Consider the following 21,665-nt stretch of genomic DNA (forward strand, 5'->3'; position numbering starts at 1 on the left):
TTAAGCACCAAAGACGACATGTAGTCTTTACTGTCTACTTCACTGCATAAAGTGTTGCTCTGACAAAAATAATTTTATTTATTGCTTCATGTTTTGGCCTAGTGCTTCTGAACAAGCATTCCTGTCTCCACCTGGCTGTTTCCAGTATATTTTAGAATTCACACAGTGATGGCCAAAAGATGTTTTATGAAGGTTAGACACACAAGCTGGGTGGTATAATCTTTTTATTGAACCATTTTCTGTTGGTGAGAGACAAGCTTTCGAGCTACACAGAGCTCTTCTCCAGGGCTGGGAAAGGTACTAAGGTTGTTATGCATTTATATGGTTTATCTAACCAAGTCCAAGACTTTCTAGAAATAGAGACCATGGATTAAAGGCGTTATGGTGAAATTGCACCAACCCTGTTTAAAATAAGGTTCTGGCTTGAGGTGTTACTATGAAAGTAGATCCTCCATCAAGATGCAGAACTGACTTTGGTTTATACACACAACTACACATACTTACGCTTCTAGTTCTTGCTTCATTTTTGCAAATTCCTCTTTTGTCATAGAGACTTCTCCTTCCCCAAGTTTCTGCATCTTCTCTCTGGGACCATCAAAGTCAGGCTTGGAAGGCGCTGGAGGTATCTAGTCAATATAAAATAGACTATTAGTCGCAAGTGCCTATCACTCTGTAGTGAAAGTTCCTGGAGTCTCCATAGCTACCTTGTAAACTAATGTACTGCTGCTCTTTTTACCCAGGTTGTGTGTAGTGCAGTTTGTGGATGCAATGGGGCTCATCCAGAGTGCTCACAAATCCTGTGTCACAGGATGGGGAGACATGGGCCTGTATTTCTGTATTGCCTCTTGGCCCGTTTACCCCCATCATCTGCATGACTCCTGGAGAAGCTGTACTAATTGAGGTTCTCCACCAGCTGCTACCCTCGGACTCTACACTGAGGTGTCACGTTCTCAAAAGTCCTCAAAGCAGGGCAACCAATGGCTCTCTCTAGAAGGGTTTCTACAGGGTAAGGAATGATACCAACATGGGACAAATACACTCTGCAGTACCTGCAGGATTCCCATACTGTGAGCTTACAAGAGTGGAGGGCAGGGTATGGCCCCATGTTTTCAGACAGTTCAGGGAAGATAAAAGCAAAGCTATGTTACAACCACATTGAATCTGCATAGTTAAGATCCAAGACAGAAAATGCTAGCAGTATTTACTTTAGCAGGGTTAGCAGCCTTACTAATTTCCTTTTAGGTGCACCACATTAGATTTTCCCCATTATAAAATTCAATCCTAAACAAAAACACTTACAATAAATCCTGCATACTCTTCAGTTTCAGCAAGCGTATCATGTAGCCACACAAAGTCTTCATGCTGCCTCGTAACTGAAAACTCTGGGCTTTGAAAAGTTGGTAGTGTAGTCTGGAAGACAAGAGATTCAGAAGTCCTACTGTTTCAAAAGCTAGTGCTTTTAGAAGCAGTTTTGTTCATTAGTTTCCATAGCAAGCCCTTTTGACTAGTAAACGCCACACCTAATTGCCTTTTCTAGTGTTGGCTAGTGCTCAGTTAAGGTGAGCTTTCTTTGCATCTCCCCCTAGCAGTGACAGGATCATTGTAGGAACAGGATATTCAAGTGTGCCATGCCACTTTAGAGGACCAGAATTAATGATACCTAGCTCTTACATAGTGCTTTCAGCAGAGATTGAAAACTTTACAAAAATGAGGCAGCTATTATCCCCATTTTACAGATAAGGAAACAGAGGCATGGGGAGGTTAATTTCCATCCACTACTGCTTAGCAAAGCTAAGAGTGGCAGTATTGATCTGTCTGAAGACAGAAGACAACAACCACCACCCTGCATCAGTTACTTGGTTTCCATTTTGACAGTTCTCTTCCCCTTCCTAAGGTGTAAAGTATAAATAGGCAGGACAAAAGAGAATTTGAAGAGCAATTAGCAAAAGAGGCACATTAAAAAACCCAGCAAAAAAAATTTAAGTACATCAGAAGCAGGAAGCCTGCCAAACAATCAGTGGGCCCACTGGACAATCAAGGTGCTAAAGGAAAATAAGGCCATTGTAGAGAAGTTAAGTGAATTTTGACTCACTTGTCTCTGCAGAGGATGTGAGGGAGATTCCCACACCTGAGCCATTCTTTTTACGTGACAAATGTGAGGAACCATCTAAGATTGAGGTGTCACTAGAGATGGTTTTGGATAAATTAAACAGTAATAAGTCACCAGGACCAGATGGGATTCACCCAAAAGTTCTGAAGAAACTCAAATATGAAATTATAGAACTAACAACTGTGGTATATAACCTATTGATTAAATAAGCTTCTGTAACAGATGACTGGAGGATAGTCAACACTAATTTTTTTTTTTTTTTTAAATATAAAGGCTCCAGAGGCAATCCTGGCAGTTACAGCCAGTAAGCATAATTTCAGTACCAGGCAAACTGGTTGAATAGTAAAGAAGAATTATCAGACACACATGAACACAACTTGAGAGAGTCAACATGGCTTTTGTAAAGGGAAATGCCCCACCAATCTACTAGAATTCCAGGGGGGAGAGAAGAAGAGGAGAGGAAGGAGAGAGAGAGTAACAAAACATGTGGACAAGGGGGATCCAGTAGATGCAATGTACTTGGACTTTCAGAAAGCCTTTGACAAGGTTCCAAACCAAAGACTCTTAAGCAAAGTAAGCAGTTATGAATAAGAGGGGAAGGTCTTCTCATGGATCAGTAACAGGCTGAAAGATAGGAAACAACGGGTAGGAATAAATGGTCAGATTTCAGTACAGAGACGGGTAAATAGCTGGATCCCCATGGATCTGTACTGGGACCAATGTTGTTTACAGTATTCACAAATGATCTGAAAACAGTAGGAAACAATGCGATGGCAAAAATTTACAGATGACAACTACTCAAGATAGTTAAGTCCACAGCAGACTGCAAAGGAGTTAAAGGAATCTCACAAACCTGTAACTAGGCAACAAAATTGAAGAAGAAATTCAATGTTAATAAATGCAAAGTAATGCACATTGGAGAACATAATCCCAGCTATACATACACAATGATGGGGTCTAAATTATCTGTTTCCACTCAGAAAAGACCTTGGAGTCATTGTAGATAGTTCTCTGCAAACATCTGCTCAGCATGCGGCAGCAGTCAAAAGAACTAACAGAATGATAGGAACCATAAGGAAAGGGACAGATAATGATCAGAAAAATCATAATGCCGCTATATAAACCCATGGCATGCCCAAATACTGCATGCAGTTCTGGTTGCCCGATTTCCAAAGATGTATTAGAATTGGAAGAGGTACAGAGAAGGGCAACAAAAATGATTAAGGATATAGAAAAGCCTCCATACAAGGAAAGAGTAATAAAACTGGGACTTTTCAGCTCAGAAAAGGGGAGACAGGATAGAGGTCTACAAAATCATGACTGGTGTGGAGAAAGAAAATAAGTGTTATTTACCCCTTCACATAAGAGGTCACCTAATGAAATAGGCAGCACATTTAAACAAACAAAAGGAAGTGCTCCTTCACATAATGCACAGTCAACCTGTGGAACTAGTTTCCAGGGGATGTTGTGAAGGCCAAAAGTATAACCAGGTCCAAAAAGAGACTTAGATAAGTTCATAGAGGATAGGTCCATCAATGGCTATTCGCCAAGATGGTCAGGGATGCAGCCCCATGCTCTGACTGCCCCTAAGTCTCTGACTGCCAGAAGCTGGGAGTGGACAACAGGGCATGGATCACGCAATTGCCTTGTTCTGTTTGTTCACTCTGAAGCACCTGGCACTGGCCACCACTGGAAGATAGGATACTGTGCTGGATGGACTATTTGGTCTGATCCAGTATGGCTGTTATGTTTAAGCCCTGCAGTTTCTCTCTCGTTTGTTTTTCTCTCTCTCGTTTGTTTCTTAAATGAAAGCCTAAAATCTAGGAGTTAATGGTGTAGACCCATTTGACAACAGGATAAGGGTCCTACTTGCCTCATTCAAGTGGATTTTAAGACTGCATGTGTGTATATTAACCACCTTCCCCTTTCACCATGAACTTACCTTAGTATGTACAGTGAACTTTACTTTGTCTTTTTCACTCAGGGCATCTGGGATGTCAATTTGGAGGGAAGGATCAATATTTAGATCCACAGACACAGCCCTCACCTGAAACACAAGTTAAAGTCAGAAGTCAAGATTAATCTTGTCTTGCCAGTAATCTAAAATTGATAAAGACAGTGCACAACCAGAAATTCTTAATACCTTGAAAATGTCTCAAGATTTGAATCTGATGTGTCATGGTCATATTTAACTGTATGCTTTAGCTGAAGGGATGCAAAAGAACCACAAGTCTTCCCCCACTCTAAACACATAGGAAGAAGCTTTTGAACTTGAAGTTTAAACAGACATAATCAGTAGCCTTTTGAAGAGTCCTTTAAGGTACCTGTAAAGGGTTTTCAGAAGCCTGGTTTCTGCCTTTATCTATAAAATAAAACGTTTTCAAGTTTTCCCTGCTTGTTTATCAGGAACAAAGTCTGTTCTTCCTAGATTTTGTTGGGGGTCTTGGGGCAGGGACAGAGGCACACACCAGCACCACAGATGTTTGTTAAGGTCTTGCACATTTGAAGTCAGGGGAGTTGAAGCTTAGAGACATTGTTTCTTTCAATATTCAACCACCAGTAAGTTTTTGTAACTACATCTTTAAAAGAGCAAGTAATTAGAAGCACCTTCCACCACTGCTCGGTTTCTAGTCTTAGGATGTCAATTTACTAGTTTTCTGGTCACTGTAGAGTCTGCAAACACAGACAAGACTTTAAATCAAAAACAAGCTGAAAAAACTGATCAAGGGTCTTTTCAGGTTATCAGCGTGTAAATTAAGGCACAATCCCAGTTGTACTTTTAGAGCTCACTTTTTTAAAAATGGGGTAGTTTAATTATTAAACTGGACTTTGGAAGACTGGGAGATCCAAAGTTAAGGTTCTATTTAAAATGCAGATGTTTGGGGGTATAGAAGTCAGATAACTAACTCTGCCCCATACTAGCACACTTCCCCATCTTTCCAACCTGCAGTCTTTTTGGTCACAACTTTTCCTTAAAATTTCAGTTTAGAGTCTTCAGCTCATTTGTGAGCATCCTTCATTTGGATAACGCACACTACCTGTACCATTTACCATAAGCTACAATAAGTATGGAGTACAGAAGTCAGTTTCTTCTTCCTGCCACCCTTCTCATACCACAAAAGCACCCCCTTCAGCTGCTCAGCCTCACACTTCCCATCCATTGAGCCATTTCCCCCACTGCTTACTCAAACAAGTCCTTCTCCAACCCCAGCTCCAAATAAAAAAAAAAAATTAAGAGATTTAAGTCTGGTAACTAACCCAATATGTGCTTCCCACCATTCTGCTTGTATCTTTTCGCCTGCCCTTTTCAGAGGTTTTTTTTTGGCCTTTCTGAGGCTATGTCTACACTGGCAATTGAACGACAAGCTTGTCTCTCAGATGTCCCGTCCCCCCGAAAGACAAATTTTGCTACAACAAGCAGCAGTGTGAACAGTGTGTTGTTGGCAGGAGCGTGCTCCTGCCGACAACACAAATGCCGCTCGTTGGGGGGCAGTGGAAGTTTGTCAGCACAAGAGTCCAACGAACAGCAGCTATGCAGCATGACTTCGTGGCACAGCTGTAGCAACACAGCCATGTTACTAAAAGGCTATGTCCACACGACACAGCTAAATTGTCAAGCAGGGAATACACCTGCAGTGTGGTCACAGCATTGAGCACACGGCCCATCCCACCATTCAAATCCTAATTAGCACTTAACTGCACCACTGCAAAATATGGTTCCAGTCTCTACATGAAAAGTAGAGTTCATATGTAATTCTACAGCCACCACCTTTCAAGTCAGGCAGTGGGCTCTGCTCTAGGATGAGATTGAAGTTTATAGGCCAAGCTGTATGGAAATATGGAGAGCCAATTATACAAGTCTTTCCAAAAAAGACTTTGACCCCCACTTCCATAAATATTGTACATGAGGACTGGGATGCAACTGATTTCAGATAGTTTTGTTTTGGCAACAACTTCCCTTAGTTCTGCAGAGATTAGTGTCTCCATGAAGATGAGAGTTTGAAGTCTTATAACAAGATTCATACACAAATTTAAAGGTGCATCAGTTTGATCATTAGAGCCAGGAACAGGTGGCCAGGCAAGAGATGCAGGAAGTATTATAGCACTTCAATTTAAGCTTGCTTTCAGAACACCCTGCATTGTGCTCTCAGATTCAGCTAGTTCCCATCATGTTTTAGATAGCAGGCTGATGAAATGTGCTTTGGGTGCTAAAGGTAACCGAGAGGAACGGGCAGTTTGGGCCCCTCTGCTTCTTCACAACTTAAGAAAACCTTCATATTATTTGAATTGCCCTCCCCCTCACCGTTACAAATTCAGACCTTGCTGTCTACCCTGGAAGACAATTGCTAACTGGAAGTCTGGCAGGTTTCTATCACCGCAAGTACCATTAGGAGTGGAAGCAAGGGGTGAGGATGTGATTTTATAGTCCTAGAATTGGTTACATCTATTTAACTGACCATTTGGAGGAATGATCTATTAGATTCAACCACCCCCAAATCCTTTAATTAAGGGCTAAGAGTGCTCCAAGAATATTTTGGGTCAGAGCATCAACAGAACAGGAGAGGACAAACTTCACCCTCCAGATGTTTTACAATTTGTGGCTTTTTTGTAGTTAAGTCAAGACTCAGGCCTGTACCATACACCCTGCAGTAGCAAAGGAAGAAGTAAAGCTAGTTTTTCCTCCTCCTTTCCAGGACACTTTCCCATTTCCATGTAACGTTTCAGCACCAAGCACCATTTTAGTTGTAGCATGTGCCAATTTGCTAAGCTGCTGAATCGCCAACTCAGCTGGTAAAGCAGTGGGCTGTACATGCTGGATTCCTACGATCCTAATCTCAGACATTCTTTGAAAGGACAAAGCCCAAGCTTTCCCACTCAAAAAACAGATTAATCTTCAGAACTTCTCCCCACACTACACACCAAGAAGCAACAGAAAGAGGCCAGATTAGTTTGCAGGGACTGGAACAATTCAGTATTCTTCCCTCCCTGTCCAGAGAGCTAAGGCCTTAAGGCTTCCTCAGGCATGAGGTTCTGTTTCTCTTTTTTTAAAGAGACACATATAAAAGCAAGTTTCCTTCTGCTTAGCCTAGGTTGTTGGGGTTTTGTGTCAACTTAGGCTCAGCAAGCAGATCATGGAAATACTCTACGCCAGGACAAACAGGAATAGCACATCCCTGCAGTAGCTTTTCGCTGGGATCAGAGGTTACAGATGCCTATACATTGAGGCGAAAGTTCCTGCAGGCAAGTCAGACAAATGTTATTAGCCAGCTGTAGTAATCATTTGTAGTTCAGTAACATCTCAGGGCCTCAGCCTAACCAAATTTGGGCCCCTGCTGTGGTACAGACCACCACCGAGAGTCCCTGGCCTCAGAGTTTACAATCTAATTAGATTAACAGAAGTATTCCCACTTGTAGACCTTGGAAAACTGTGCCAGAGAGGTTAAGTGACTTACCCAAGGTCACACCACAGGAAGTTTGTGGCAGAGCTGGAACTTTAACCCAGCTACTTAGCCACAAGACTATCCTTTAAAAAGTAGGATTCTGAATAGATCATCCCCAGGAAAGAACGCAACACTCGAACACTGTAGCAGTTTTGTAGCAGATGCTCTTCCAAATGTTCTTGACTTTTACCCACAATGCACTAGAGAGAGTTGCAGAGGGGACCTGACAGTGTCCTGTCAGATCTACTGACCGAACACCCAAAATCCAGATGCTGTGAGCAGGGGAGGCCACAGGTCATCACCTACTCCAGCCCCTACTCAGCCAGAGTCTCCTACCTTCATTGGGCAGCTGCAGCTCCAGCTCCCAGCCCCATCTCTGCAGCCAAGTCCCTCCTGACCTGGGTGGGGAGGAGGGGAGAGAAAGCAGCAAACCACAGTGGGGAGGGGTGTAAGAGGAGCAGATGGGGGTGGGGCCTCAGGGAGAGAAGCAGGGCAGGGGAGGTTCCAGCACTCCTGCTGGAACATCTGGGTTTTTAAATATTACCAAAGTGCTAAACCCTAGCTCTTTCCCTGCCTCTCATTTTGTAGAATAGCAAGGAAGGAGTATTAGTCACTTTGCCTTACCATGCCCTTTTAGAAATGGAAGGATAAAAAGGTTATCAGCCATTATGCAGCAAAACACCCAAGGGCTCAGTGCCCCATAAAGCCAACCCATATGGAAGGCAGACCATTTCACTTCTGTAATAGGTCAGAAGACAGTTTATTTTAAAGCCAGACAAATAAATTTGTTTTTCTCTGAACACATTTGCTGCCTGCAGGACATGAATGAGTTGTAGGAGATGTGTTTTAAGGTCCCCATTCTTATTTTTTCAGGCTAATCTGTTGTGTGCCTGGCTCCAAGCCATTTATAGTAGTCTACATAAGATGTAGTACTCTAAGAATGGTTTGGTTCCCCCTAGTAGCACCCTGCTACCGTCAAGTGCTCCAACACATGATCTAGATCAGTGGTTCTCAAACTTTTGTGCTGGTGACCCCTTTCACATAGCATGCCTCTGGATGCAACCCCCCACCCTTATAAATTAAAAACACTTTATATATTTAACACCACTATAAATGCTGGAGGCAAAGCGGAGTTTGGGGTGGAGGCTGACAGCTCACGGACCCCATGTAATAACCTCGTGACCCCCTGAGAGGTCCCAACCCCTAGTTTGAGAACCCTGGTCTAGATACTGTTTGGCTTAAATTTGCCTTTGACAACTGAGTACCAGGAGTCTGAACTTTTGTATTGTCAACATAGTACGACTACTTGCCCTAATGTCCCAGAGTGCACTAGTGGTCTTTTCAAATCTTCCAAAATTGACAGTTTCTAAGAGCTGCTTTGAACCAGAGGAAACTGCAACTGAAATAGTTTGAGAGCACCACTGTTGACATAGGGGTAAGTCGATGGTTCAGAACACAAATCTGCATAGCAAGTGTGGACACAAAAAACTGTTCATGCTTAATCTGGTTCAAACTGGAGCAGCTGAAGCCTCTAACAATGAGAGGTTTTGACCAAGATCTGTCTAAGTAGCTCCTGTCAGGCGTGGTCAGTTTAATGAAGTTGGACCACAGCACAGCTGTCAATCTTGTTAACTGAACCAGGGCTCAGTGCAGTTCTGCTGCATATGGAGAGAAGGACAAGCTGTTCCACATTAGCTAAACAATGTGAGTTAAACAGGATTAACAGTTTCATTTCAGGTTTCAGAGTAACAGCCATGTTAGTCTGTATTCGCAAAAAGAAAAGGAGTACTTGAGGCACCTTAGAGAGAACCAATTTATCTGAGCATGTAATGCTCAGATAAATTGGTTCTCTCTAAGGTGCCTCAAGTACTCCTTTTCTAGTTTCATTTCAGTTACTAGCAAGGTATTTTAGGAGCAGACCTCAAGGTACATACTGTGATTTTTAAGAGCTTATTCTTTTTGACAGTCCTTATCTCCGCTGTCCAAACAGGACTGACAGGCAAAACAATACAAACTGCTGAGTCTGTGAAGAGTGTGATAAGCCAAAGGAAGCAACTTCCTTTCAGCTAGTTTTCAAGGAAAGTGTTGCACAACCCAGCCAGTCCTACAGTTGTGAGCTGTCATTTTAGATTTTGTAGGGAAAAAAGTTGCAGAGCCAAGTGGAGGTCACAAATAGCCTTTGCATTAGTTGGTGACTAGAGAACATTTGCAACATATGACTCACTATTGCACTACAGTGACCGAGAAGAGAAGTGCAGGGGTCCAAAAGAGGCTGGGGAAAAAGGGTAATGAATTCAAGTGATCAGTCACTTTAGCATCTTGACTAAAGCCTATGTTTCAAACTTTTGCTGATGGTTCATTCCAAATAAAAAGCTAATTTAGTGTCACTAAGATAAGCTATTTTAACTTAACAAGTTTCTCTATAGTATAGAGACTGAAGTAAGCTTTACAGAAAGAAAAGTCTAGCAGATGTTATCCACAGCTGGCTCATTCCACTGGGCAGGGACACATTCCAGGTGCATGTAATCCTGTGCTAATGAGCCACATGCAGTGATGAGCTGCCAAAATCTTAACCAGTTCCCTCCTCACCCCACAAGAGGGTCATTGCCCACCCCGGGCCCCCAGGACTCCTGCCCCATCCAACCCCCTGAATTTCTTGACACACACACACACCCACCCCCCCCAGGACCCCTGCCCCATTCACCCCCCTCCCCTGTCCCCTAACTGCCCCCAGAACCGGGCAGGAGAGTCTCATGGGCCACCATAGTGGATGCCCAACCACCCCTAAGAGCCAGAGGGACCTGCCGGGGGGGCAAGGTGGGGAGTCCCGGCAGTGCTTACCTGGGGCAGCTCCCAGGAAGCACCCAGCAGGTCCCTCTGGCTCCTAGGAGTGGGGGGAAGCATAGCTGGGGGGGGGGGGGGAGGATCAGACACTCCCCCCACTGATCACATCAAAAGTAGCACCTTAGGCGCAGACTCTGTGGGTGCTCAGGGGCTGGAGCACCCACAGGGAAAATTTGGTGGGTGCACAGCACCCACAGGCAGCTCCCTGCCCAGCCCCAGCTCACCTCCACTCCAGCCTCCACCCCTGAACATGCTGCCCCACTCTGCTTCTCCATGCCCCCACCCTGGCTTCCCGCAATTCAGCTGTTCAGTGGGAAGCCTGGGAGGGCTAAGAAGCAGGCAGCAGCTTCCAACTCAGGCCTGGGGTGGTGGAGGTGAGCTGGGGTGGGGAGTGGTTCCCCTGTGCCCCCCCCGCCCCGGGTTACCTGCTGCAGCATGGGCAGCCCTCCTTGTGCCCCCCCCCCCCCCCCGCTCACCTCCATAGGCCAGAGTTCGAAGCCACCGCCTGCTTCTCAGCCCACCCTGGCTTCCCATGCAAACAGCTGATTTGCAGGAAGGCGGGGGGGGGGGGGGGTGTGCAGAGAAGCAGAGTGGGGCAGCGCATTCGGGGAGGGGCTGGAGGCGGAGCAGAAGTGAGCTGGGGCCAGGCATGGGGTGGGGAGCTGCCAGTGGGTGCTCTGCACCCACCAGATTTTCCCCTTGGATGCTCCAGGGCTGGAGCACCCATGGAGTCGGTGCCTAAGGTGCCACTTTTGGCCGGTTAAATTTAGAAGCCCTTTTAGAACCAGTTGTCCCTCACGGAACAACCAGTTCTAAAAGGGCTTCTAAATTTAACAACTGGTTCTAGCGAACTGGTGTGAACCAGCTCTGGCTCACCACTGGCCACATGCCTTGATCTCTGAACCAGATATGCTCACAGTGCTACTGGCAACTTAAAGATAGTCTGCACTAGACTTTTGTTGGTTCCCCTCCCACCCCTGCATTGGCGCAGTTAGCTGCAACAGCACTAATGCAGACTGGAGCTTACTAGGAGGTCTGCAGTAATGTTGCTACTGCTGGTCACACCCTTGTAGCTGCACGGGCACAGAAAGGCTTACACGCATTTTCCTAGCATAGACAAGGCTATGAGGGGAGGTGACTGGACAAAGATCTGCATGTGAAAATACAGGCAGACCTACATTTTTCAGTACTCCACTTTATTTCAGCAAGCAACAGGAGGCTGAGATTCAGCCTGGGGGCAGAGAATAGTATGAAGGTTGTTTTACTCTGGGGTTCTAGAGACAGCTAGTTATTTTCTCCTTCAAAAAAAAGGGATGTGAAGACACCCATGCACTTTTTGAAGTCAGCCTGGGGTTGCACGCTCGATCTCTGAACCGTAATCAAATCCCATGGAGTTCCTTCCTGTAGTTGTGCAACTGGTTGCGCCGAGCCTGTCCTAGCCCTTTATGTAGCTTATGTCTGAAGAAAAGCTACCGCCCCACCCAGGTTGGTGGAATGGATTTTTCCTTCCGAAGTAAAAAGAACTCAAATACGTGTGATTTGAGCTGGAGTCTAATTAAGCTGGCCCTCTTTGCCCTTAAAGCCCCAGCTAACAATGCAGAATGGGGAGCCTTTAACTTTATATTAGTCTTAACGGAGGAGGAAGTTGCTATTCAATTGCTGAGACCAAGTCTGAACTTCCATTCAAAGCCTTCTTCTCTTCCTTCCTGCCCCGACTTGTGACTGGAGTAATCAATGCATTTGTAAAAATGGGTATTGTGATCCCCCCATAAATCTGATCAAACTTTTGGTTTTGTTTGTTTGTTTTTTTTTTGTTAAAAAGCAACTAGTATCTTCCCCACCCCCACAAGAGCAGACCTCTCAAGCAGCCAAGGCCCACATGTGGATCATGATGTGTGAAACTCATAATAGGGACAAAAATAAATACAGCAAATTTTAAATCTTGTGTTTGTTCAGGGCCTAGTACAGCTGGGCCTTGGTCTATCACTGGGTGCTCCTCCTGACCTCTACTGCAATACTAATAAAATGCTGTGGGATTCCTTCCTTTAGTACAATGGCTCCTATAGAATTATGGAATTGAGCTTATTTTGACAGTCAGCTTAAGAGTAGGAGATAGCACATTTGTCATGTATGTAGGTAACTTTGGAACTAAACTGAGGGACACTCATCTTGGACATCCCACTGTCTTTCAGCCCACAACCTCCCAGCTGTGGGAGGCTTTGTGGACACTCAATGTCAGTCAGCACAGCCAACTTCCTAGAAACCAGAAACTTCATCCTTATGGACTGGAGCACAGAGAAGATGAAGGGATCACACTAGATCAGTGGCTCTCAACCTTTCCAAACTACTGTACCCCTTTCAGGAGTCTCTTGTCTTGTTTACCCCCAAATTTCACCTCACTTAACTACTTGTTTACAAAAATCAGACAAAAATACAAGTGTCAGCCACTATTACTGAAATATTGCTTTCTCTCATTTATACCATATTATAAAATCAATCAACTGGGATATAAATATTGTACTTACATTTCAGGGTTTAGTACACAGAGCAGTATAAACAAGTCACTGTGTGAAATTTTAGTTTGTACGGACTTTGCTAGTGCTGTTTCTATAGCCTCTTGTAAAACTGGGCAAATATCTAGAGAAGTTGATGTACCCCCTCAAAAACCCCTGCATATCCCCAGGGGTACGGTGGAGAACCACTGGATAAACCAGTTTCATTATCCTGGGAAGGGTCCACTGGAAATCAGAGAAGGGGGAGCAAGGGTTGAGACTTTGCAGTCTATTTTATATGCCTCCCCCCCCCCCCCATCACTACAGTATCTGAGCACATCACAATCTTTAAAGCATTGCTCCTCACAACACCGCTGAGTTAAGAAGCGCTATTATCCCCATTTCACATGTGGGGAACTGAGGCACAGGCACACGAAGGGCTAGATTGACAAAGAAATGGAGGCTTGGTGATGCTCACCATCACCACACTTCACTTTTAGGTGCTTAGAAAAATCATTGAGACTCAAAGCCTGAGTTTGGCACCTAGGACCCCTTCACAAGGGATGGGGAGAGACAGGCACTTCAGAATGCGATTCACAAAAGCCAGCATGCTAAGTGACTTGCTGCCTAAACTAGACAATAGGACTCACCCCTTTCCCTGGGATATCCGAAGCCCCCCAGCCATCCTCCCCCTCACAACGTTCAGCACCTAAATCCAGGCTGCAGAGAGAGACACCTCCCGCTGCTTGGACTTCTCAGCTGCCAATCCTCTCCTTGTGTTAAATAGCTATACCATTTTTGCAAGAAGTTTTTTTTTTTGGGGGGGAGGGGGGAGGGTGGAGGGAGAAGGAAGAGCAGAGAAGACCTCCCTCATCAAATTATAGCCCAGTGATTGGGGTACTCACCTGGAGCAGAGACACCACCAGTTCCAGTCTCCCCCTCTTGTGGGGGGAGATGGGATTTTAAAAAGAACTTTGCCACCTCTCAGGTGAGTGCTCTAAGCAGTAGGCTAGGAGATATTCTGATGTGGGGATCCCTCAGTCTCTCCTGTTGAAGCTATTCTTGTGGATAAATAATGAATCATTGGGCCAGAGAGAAAAGACACCCAAGCATGAGAATAACTCTGTACCTAGTGGTTAGAGCCCATTCCTGAAAGGTGGGAGCCCCAGGATCCTGCTCCAATGGCTACTTTTAATCACTTTCTCCGCTTGAAGCTGTTCTACTGCGGAGCTTCCCGAGTCACCCACAGCCAAACATCCCAAACCAAGTGACTCAGGCACTCATCTGAGTAGTGGCAGACCCCTGTTCAAATTTCTTCTCGCCCTCAGGTGGAAGGGTGACTTGAATCAGTCGTCTCCACATACCAGGTAAAGACCCGGACCACTGGGCTAAAAGTTATCAGGCCCTAATCCTCCTCCCTCACCTGCTTTGTGTAAGCTCACCAATAGTGGCCCAATTCAGTAAGCCACCTCTAAGCCAAAAGTTAAGTGGAGAACACCTAGGTTTCCCCAGTTCGTGCATTATGGTGGGGCTTAGGCATCAGCGTGCACCCACAGAGACAGAAACAGGCAGACTGGGAACCTTTATGCAAAAATTTAAGCACAGAGGGAGTTCAGGCACCTACATGGCTCAGTGACAGCTCAGTGGGAGTTTTGTGAATCCCAGTGGGGCTGGATTCTAGGATTTAGATGCCTGAAGTGGCAGCTTGGTGCCTAAGTCCTTTTGTGAATCTAGCCCTAAGTGAGTTGCTAACAGTCAAAAAAGTCTGTAGCAAAGCAAGGAAATGAACCCAGGCCTCCCGTGTCCCAGACTAGCACCCTAACCACTGGGCCATGCTCTCTTAGATGAGAGGCATTCAAGGGGAACAGTCTCTCTTGACTTCCTAAAGGATCTAGACCCACGTGATTAGAGAATCTGTTGTGTTTGGGACTGTTCCACCTGTGAGAGGCCTCACACATGGAACCTCTTCATTTCTGCCCTCCAGCAATGAACCATGGGAGCAGGGGTGGAGAAGAGAAAGGAACCTCTTCTGCACCCACTACCCAGAAACAGATGGTGGGAGGACCTCCTCCATCCAGTGACCCCCTCTCTAGGGAGGGTGATCGAGAGAGCTGGGAGATATTACTTCTTCACCCATGCAGTGGCACTTTAGGCAGCTGAGTGGGTTGTGGAAGGTGCTGGGGACAGCTCAGCAGGAAAAGTTGCCCAAGGTAGCTGACTAGTTGCAGGGGAAGCATCTTTGCATGGCCCTGCGTGGGAAATGCCAAAGGCAGCGGGCTGGGAGGATGGAAGGGATTAGTGCTAGTGAGGGCGCATGCTCACCTCCCCTTGCTACTGGTGCTCTTGTTTCCTCCTCATCTTCAGCATGCTGCAATCTAGTAGAGGGAACGGCAGGTGGGGAGGCGGACGCCACCTGTCACCCTGCAGAGTGCCCTCTAACAAGAGGGGCAGAGTTAAGGTTGCTTAGATGCCTCGATTATGAATTTCTACGCTTTCAAATGTTTGGATATTTTGAACAACTGGATTTCTTTGATTTAATGATTGTTTCGATACAGAGAGTTCGTAAATTTACCCAGAAGTAGTGATATGTTCCCTCAGCTCTGACTCCAGCTTATGCTCATTTGTCTGGAAATGAAGTTAAAAAAAAAAAAAACACACACAACTGGTACCATCAAGAGCAAGTGAGATTCCCAAAGTCAAATGCATTTGCCTACCATAGCTGCAAATTCAGTCTTTAAGCACCACATGACAATGTCAAGTGCTTTCAGCAATCCACGTCATATAGCTATTGTGCAAGTCCCTGAATTATGTTACTGATTTTATATAGTACTACTTATTTGTAACATTTTCCTAATATTAAGGATGCCAAACAATTAGATGTTATCGTTTAAGTTACTGCAATAGATGATCCCATTGTTTAAATAATGGCTTGATAAGCCAAAGTTTCAAATAACCATATCAGTAAACTTGCTTTGCAGAACTTAGATACAGCATGTGGACACTAGCAGTAAGAATATACTGCAGATACTTGTCTCATCAATTTTAAGCATGTGCAAGAGCTCCTGATTAGGAAATTTAGTTATTAGCTAGGACACTGGAACAAGAGCCAATCACTACTAAAAGTGTAAACAAGGGGTGTCATTTTATGAAGTGGCTTTGCTTTTAATCAGTTATCTTTAAAGCCACCCTTCTTTTCACGCAAAGCAAGATCACCTAATTTCAACAAAATATATGTTAGCAGCTAGATCTTAGAGATTGTAGCCAAGAAACAAATATGGAAGAAATATTATGAGCAACCTTCCTCAGCTGTATTTCTATTGGACACACTATAGTGCTATGTTCTAGAGTTCTTAAAATATTGAGAAAAAAATCTCAGTTCCATTTAATGTCTTTAGATGGAGGTTTTCCTGAATCTAGTCAGGAAAAAACTTACTTTGAAATATTCTAGAAGGACATCACTAGCAGTAATCTTAAACATTAAGTGACCTGCAGATACTATTATAAATAATTAAAAAGCAGGGCAATGCTGCATGCTTCAAACATCATGCACCTAGTTTGATTTCCTTTTTGTTTCAGTAAAACATGTACTCAAGCCTTCATTTACTAGAATATATACAGTACAAAGAAACAGAAGGTTATGCAATATTGTAAATAGTTGTGCAACCGGAATAAAATCAGGACACGCAAAAGTTAGTTCCAAAAGCAGCAGTTGCTTTGCCACATCAGTCCTGAAATTTTAATATGTTTTATAAGCAGTCTATTAAGCGACGCGTTTAACCAGAAAACAGGACCATGCACTACATATGTGCAATGCATATTAGTGCAGATATTAAGGTATTAATAGCAACATTTCCCCATCACGGATTTTAACTGGGGAAGCTTAGAGTTGGAATTACATTAAATTTGTACTTTAAGCAAAGAAACTGAGGGCATGTCTACACAGGGATAAAAGACCCACAGCACAGCCATGGCTGGCCCACATCAACTGACTCTGGGTCGTGGGACCAAAAATTGCTGTGTAGACAGTCGGGCTTTGTCTGGGAAACCAAAGCTCTGGGACCTTCCATCCTCACAGGGTCCCAGAGCTCAGGCTCCAGCCTGAGCCCAATGTCCACACAGCAATTTTTCAGCTCTGGAGCTGGAGCCCTGTGAGCCTGAGTCAGCTGACCTGGGCCAGCCATGGGTTTTTTTTATCCCTGTGCAGACATACCCAGGGAGCAAGACGACATTGCCCCCTGTTTAGTGTTACTATTTTAGCCTTATTTGTTAAGCACCTGAGTGAGGTGACTGGACTGAAGGGCAAACTACTGATCCAGATTGTTCTCCAAGAGAAGTCAGAAGGGCTGTGCCCACATAGTTCTGAAGATATCCCACTATTGTAATTCCATCGATGCTAGCACTAGTGGAAGTAGCGTTACTGATGGGCTTCCAGTGTTTCAGGTTGAACGTGACAACAGAACATGATGGCAGAATGCTGGCAGCCAATCTATACTAGTGCTCCCAGCCAGTGAGATTAAGCTGGGTGGATAAAAAGCAATTTAAAAAAAAAGGGGGCGGGGGACCTATTTAAATAGGTTTTTCCCCCAAAGCATTTTATCAGAAAAACCCAATCTAAAGATAGTTTTAATTAAGATACATTATAGCTCAAAGTTATCTCATCATGGAATAGGGATTATAAATTCTATAGTATGAAAATAGTGTAATTTTTAAGAAAACTTTTGTAAATGAGTTCCAATAGTTCATGGATTAGGGACCCAATTTTATGGGGTTCCACAGGCTTCTGTACAGATTTAGGTTAATCTTTCTATCTACCCAATGGGACTCAGTGCTCAGTCTATAAGATACCACCAGCGATGCACCAGTTTTGCAGTTCTCAAACTGTGGATTTGTGTCTCCAGAGGTAACATGCTTGTTAACAGCAAAAATGTTTTAAAATAAATTTGTAAAGGTGAGAAATAACAGACCTCAACTCTATTGTCCCTCTGCAAATTTGTGTACACAGTCAATCCCTTACCTCTCTCTAAAAGTGCAAAGTTTCAAAAAAAGTCAAAAAGTCCAATGAATAGAAGATTGTTGGGGGCAGAATAGTTCTGGACAAGGAGAAGGAGTCTGGAGATAAATATGAAGCGAGGGACATATGCTTGTTTTCTTATATTATATGTTTGCTATTGAAGAAAAAATCCACAATACTTGATGTTGTTTTAGTTAAAATAAAATAATTTAAATGTCTCATGATGTTCTCCTAATACAGCATGGCAAGAAAATCCTCCAAATATTAATGATTAACCTATTGAATTGGAGATAGTTCACCTTCCCAATGACTTCATAAATATCTGCTTCAATTACCTTGGTAAATGAAATAACTAAACAATCATTCATTTTCTGATATAGCGGTAAAACTAATCTGAAAAGTTCTCAAAATAAATCACTGTTTAAAAATGTATAGTGTGCACCTTCTAAAAATGAAACCTACACCTGAGTTGTGAAGAATATGTATTAAGGTTATAACAACAAGAATGCACTTTTCTATAGAAAGCCCATGATTAAACGGAGTCTTCCTGACTAGTGATTTAAATCAAACCCACCCCAAGATGAAGTAAAACTCACAGCCCTTCCATGTATAGAACTGATTTAACAGCAACAGAACAGGACCCAGTCCCATTTCACAGCAGCTCAGGAGGAGGTTTGAGACTCTCCATCCTGTCATCAGCACCAAGACTTGAGGGTATAGCAGCACTGAATCCCTGGCTTACAGCACATGGGCAGATCTGCATGCAGGACAGAACCATTAAGCAATAAGGGTATTCACTACAGTAATGTCCAACCAGACATGCCATAGAGGTTATGGATCTGCTCCAGCTATGCTAGGAGTTGTGCAATAGATGCAACAATCCCTAAACCCTGCTGATGTTTGCAGAGATGCTGTGTGGATGGTGCACCGTCATCATTTGTACCCATTTGTGTTTCAGTGGTGCAGTTCTCCAACTCAGAGAATGGGTCGGAAACTGCCCACAATCAACGATGACAGCCAGCCTCTTTAGACAGAACCAATTCAAGCACTATTACAGTCAAACTCAGGTCCTAGGGTTTGGGCCTTATAACAAGTGGTCCATACAATGAAGCTCCCTTCCACTGCACATGAAAATGTGATGCAGCTAGCATCAAGCAGGGAGAAAGCTGCCGAGCATGGCTTACCTGTCCCCCCTTCCTCTCAGCAACATAGGTCCCAGTAGCCTCATCTATCAGCAGTGCTCTCTACAGGTGGAGCAGAATTTAAGAAAACTCATTTCCCCCAGAAGAGTCCTAACAGCAGCAGCAGCAACCAGGAGAAGGAAGCAACTCTTTAGTCTCCAGGAGCAGCACTGTTAGTTCTCCTAGCAGGAGCCATCATTGTACTATCTGAGCACCAAGTCACTTTCCCTCTGACACTTGCCACTCACATCCTCCACCAGTATCAACCCAGGGCATCAGGGGACTGGAATCAATCCACTTGTCCTAGAAAGATTAACTTCTTCACCTGAGAGCACCTAGGGCATTAAAGTGTACCCAAAAGGACGAAGCCTGCTAATACCTATTACCATCACACCTACACACCACACTACTGTTCAAGTACTATCCCCATAATTTAAGCCAGCAGTTGTCAACCAGAGGTCTGGGACCCCCTGCGGGGCTGCAAGCAGGTTTCAGGGGGTCTGCCAAGCAGGGCTGACAGACTCACTGGGGCCCAGGGCAGAAAGCTGAAGCCCCAGGCCCTGAGCCCCACCAGATGTGATGGAAGCTAAAGCCTGAGCAGCTTAGCTTTGCTAAGCCACCTGTGGCATGGGGCCCCAGGCAATTGCTACCTTCCAACACCAGCCCTGGCTTTTATATGCAGAAAAACAGTTTGTCACAGGTGGTGCATGGAGTTTTTATAGCATGTTGGGGGGCAACCTCAAAGAAAATGGTTGAGAAGCCCTGATCTAAACAATACAGTAACTGGTTGGGTAGCATGCTTTGCCTTCTATTTAGGGCTTGTTTTGAAGTGCATGTACTGGTAGGACTGATTGAACAGCAGAATAGAGTCAGTTTCACTGGCGCTTGCTAAATATATTCATGTTCCAATATCTGACCAGCTATAGAGCTGTTTGAGTTCTGTAGGACAGTATTTATCAGATAAATCTGGAAGTACTGGTGAAGTTTGTCAAGTAAGTGACTTGACTGAATAGTTACTTTTAAAGTATTGTATCCATTCCTTTCCTGGCTTCACACCACTTTTCCTTCCTCTAATAGATCATGCTGTCCTTTGCATTCCATTTCCTGTTCTCTTGATTCTACTCCTCCCCACCCCACACATACCCCTCCTCCTTTCCATGTGTTCCGTTTTCTACTTTTGCTGCTCCTTTCCTCTGCTTTGAAAAGTGTGCTGTGAGAGTGGGCAAATGTATGCCTATCCCACACAGGCCCATCCTCACATGGGTCTTGGAAATTGTTAGCCACTTGATACTGCAGGGACTAGCCACTGGACCAATGCAAAGTTGGGCGGGAGCAGGCACTGTCTGGAAAAAGCCAGCTTTCTCTCAGCTACTGAAAAAAGTAGAGAGTTAGAATTCCTACCAGTGTGTTGCACCTGGACCCTGCCTAGGGACTGGTATATCAGCCTCTTGCCACTAGGTGTGGCATGTTTGAAGCCAACCCAACTCCTGGGGAAAGGAACACACTTTTCTCCCATTCCCCAATCGCCACCCCCTTCCAGATCTTCCTGACTGCTATGAAGGTTGGCAGTGCTGTCCACTACTCTACCACTCCCTCAGCTTTCTAGCTTTTGCAGGGAGTATCTCCAGTACCTTATCCCTCACCCACATCTGTTTTGGGATCTTCTTCCCCAGTAAATAGTTCCACTACCTGCCAAGACTGTTTAGGTTAGCTTAACTATGTCACCCAGGGGTGTGGATTTTTCACACCCGTTAGCAACTTAACTGAGTCAACTTAAAATTTTAGTTTAGGCCTGGCCTTAAGTCACTCTGGGGAAATGATCGCTCCATCCTCAACCTCCTTGAAACCAGGAGTCTAAAGAAAGAGGCAGGTTTGATTTCCCTGCTGGATGACAGACTTGTAAGTTGCTGGGGAGGGCACCTGCTCCAACTCTGTACCATTTTGCTATCTCTAGACACCTTCTGGATTTTTAATAACTTTAAGCAGCTTGCCACTTAAGTTTGTTTTTAAATCAGTTAAGTAAACTCCTAATGGTCATCTCTACCCTTTCCCTTTGCTTTCTCCAAGCTAGACCAGCACACCACTCCTCCCAGTCCTTTCCCACCTCCAGCCTATCCTACTCACACCCTGACCCCCTTCCATCACAGTGTAAAAACACATGGTCTCAACTCCCACCAAGAAGCTTAGCTTATGAAGCAGAGGTCAGACACCCATCCTGCTTGATAGTTAGGGCCCAAAGACATTCAAGAACAAGCAGAATCTAAGCTTTTATTTAAAGTACTTACCTAATCCTTGAGCCACAATTGGAAGGTTACACAAGCATAATCAGCACAGTTGCCTCCCTGACCCTGCAAACAGCTTGAAACAGTGATTGAAATGCTGCTTCCCATTAAGTGCACTGGGATGTTAATGCCACTTTAATGTCAGCATAACCATTCAATTACAGGTTTCAACAGAGTTGGGGAAGAGACCAGAAGTGAAATCCACAAAGAAAGAAACAGAGGGAAGACAGGGAGTAGGAACATCTGTGGTCCTAAAAGGGAACCAGTTTTCTGACTACATGATGCTACTTCTAGATGAAATATT

At 44.4% G+C, this 21,665-nt stretch overlaps 1 protein-coding gene across 1 annotated transcript in view; it reads right to left on the reverse strand.

Moving 5' to 3' along the window:
- Nucleotides 1–21,665, reverse strand: part of SNX5 (sorting nexin 5) — a 37,605-nt gene that overhangs the window by 12,772 nt on the left and 3,168 nt on the right. The window contains exons 2-4 of the mRNA XM_074949713.1: nucleotides 4,053–4,157; nucleotides 1,300–1,410; nucleotides 505–626 (exon numbers count right to left, since the gene is read on the reverse strand). Of these exons, the coding sequence (XP_074805814.1) occupies nucleotides 505–626; nucleotides 1,300–1,410; nucleotides 4,053–4,157 (338 nt within the window). The remainder of the gene's footprint in view (nucleotides 1–504; nucleotides 627–1,299; nucleotides 1,411–4,052; nucleotides 4,158–21,665) is intronic.

Source organism: Natator depressus, chromosome 3 (assembly GCF_965152275.1).
Source record: "Natator depressus isolate rNatDep1 chromosome 3, rNatDep2.hap1, whole genome shotgun sequence".
NCBI classification, from domain to species: domain Eukaryota; kingdom Metazoa; phylum Chordata; order Testudines; family Cheloniidae; genus Natator; species Natator depressus.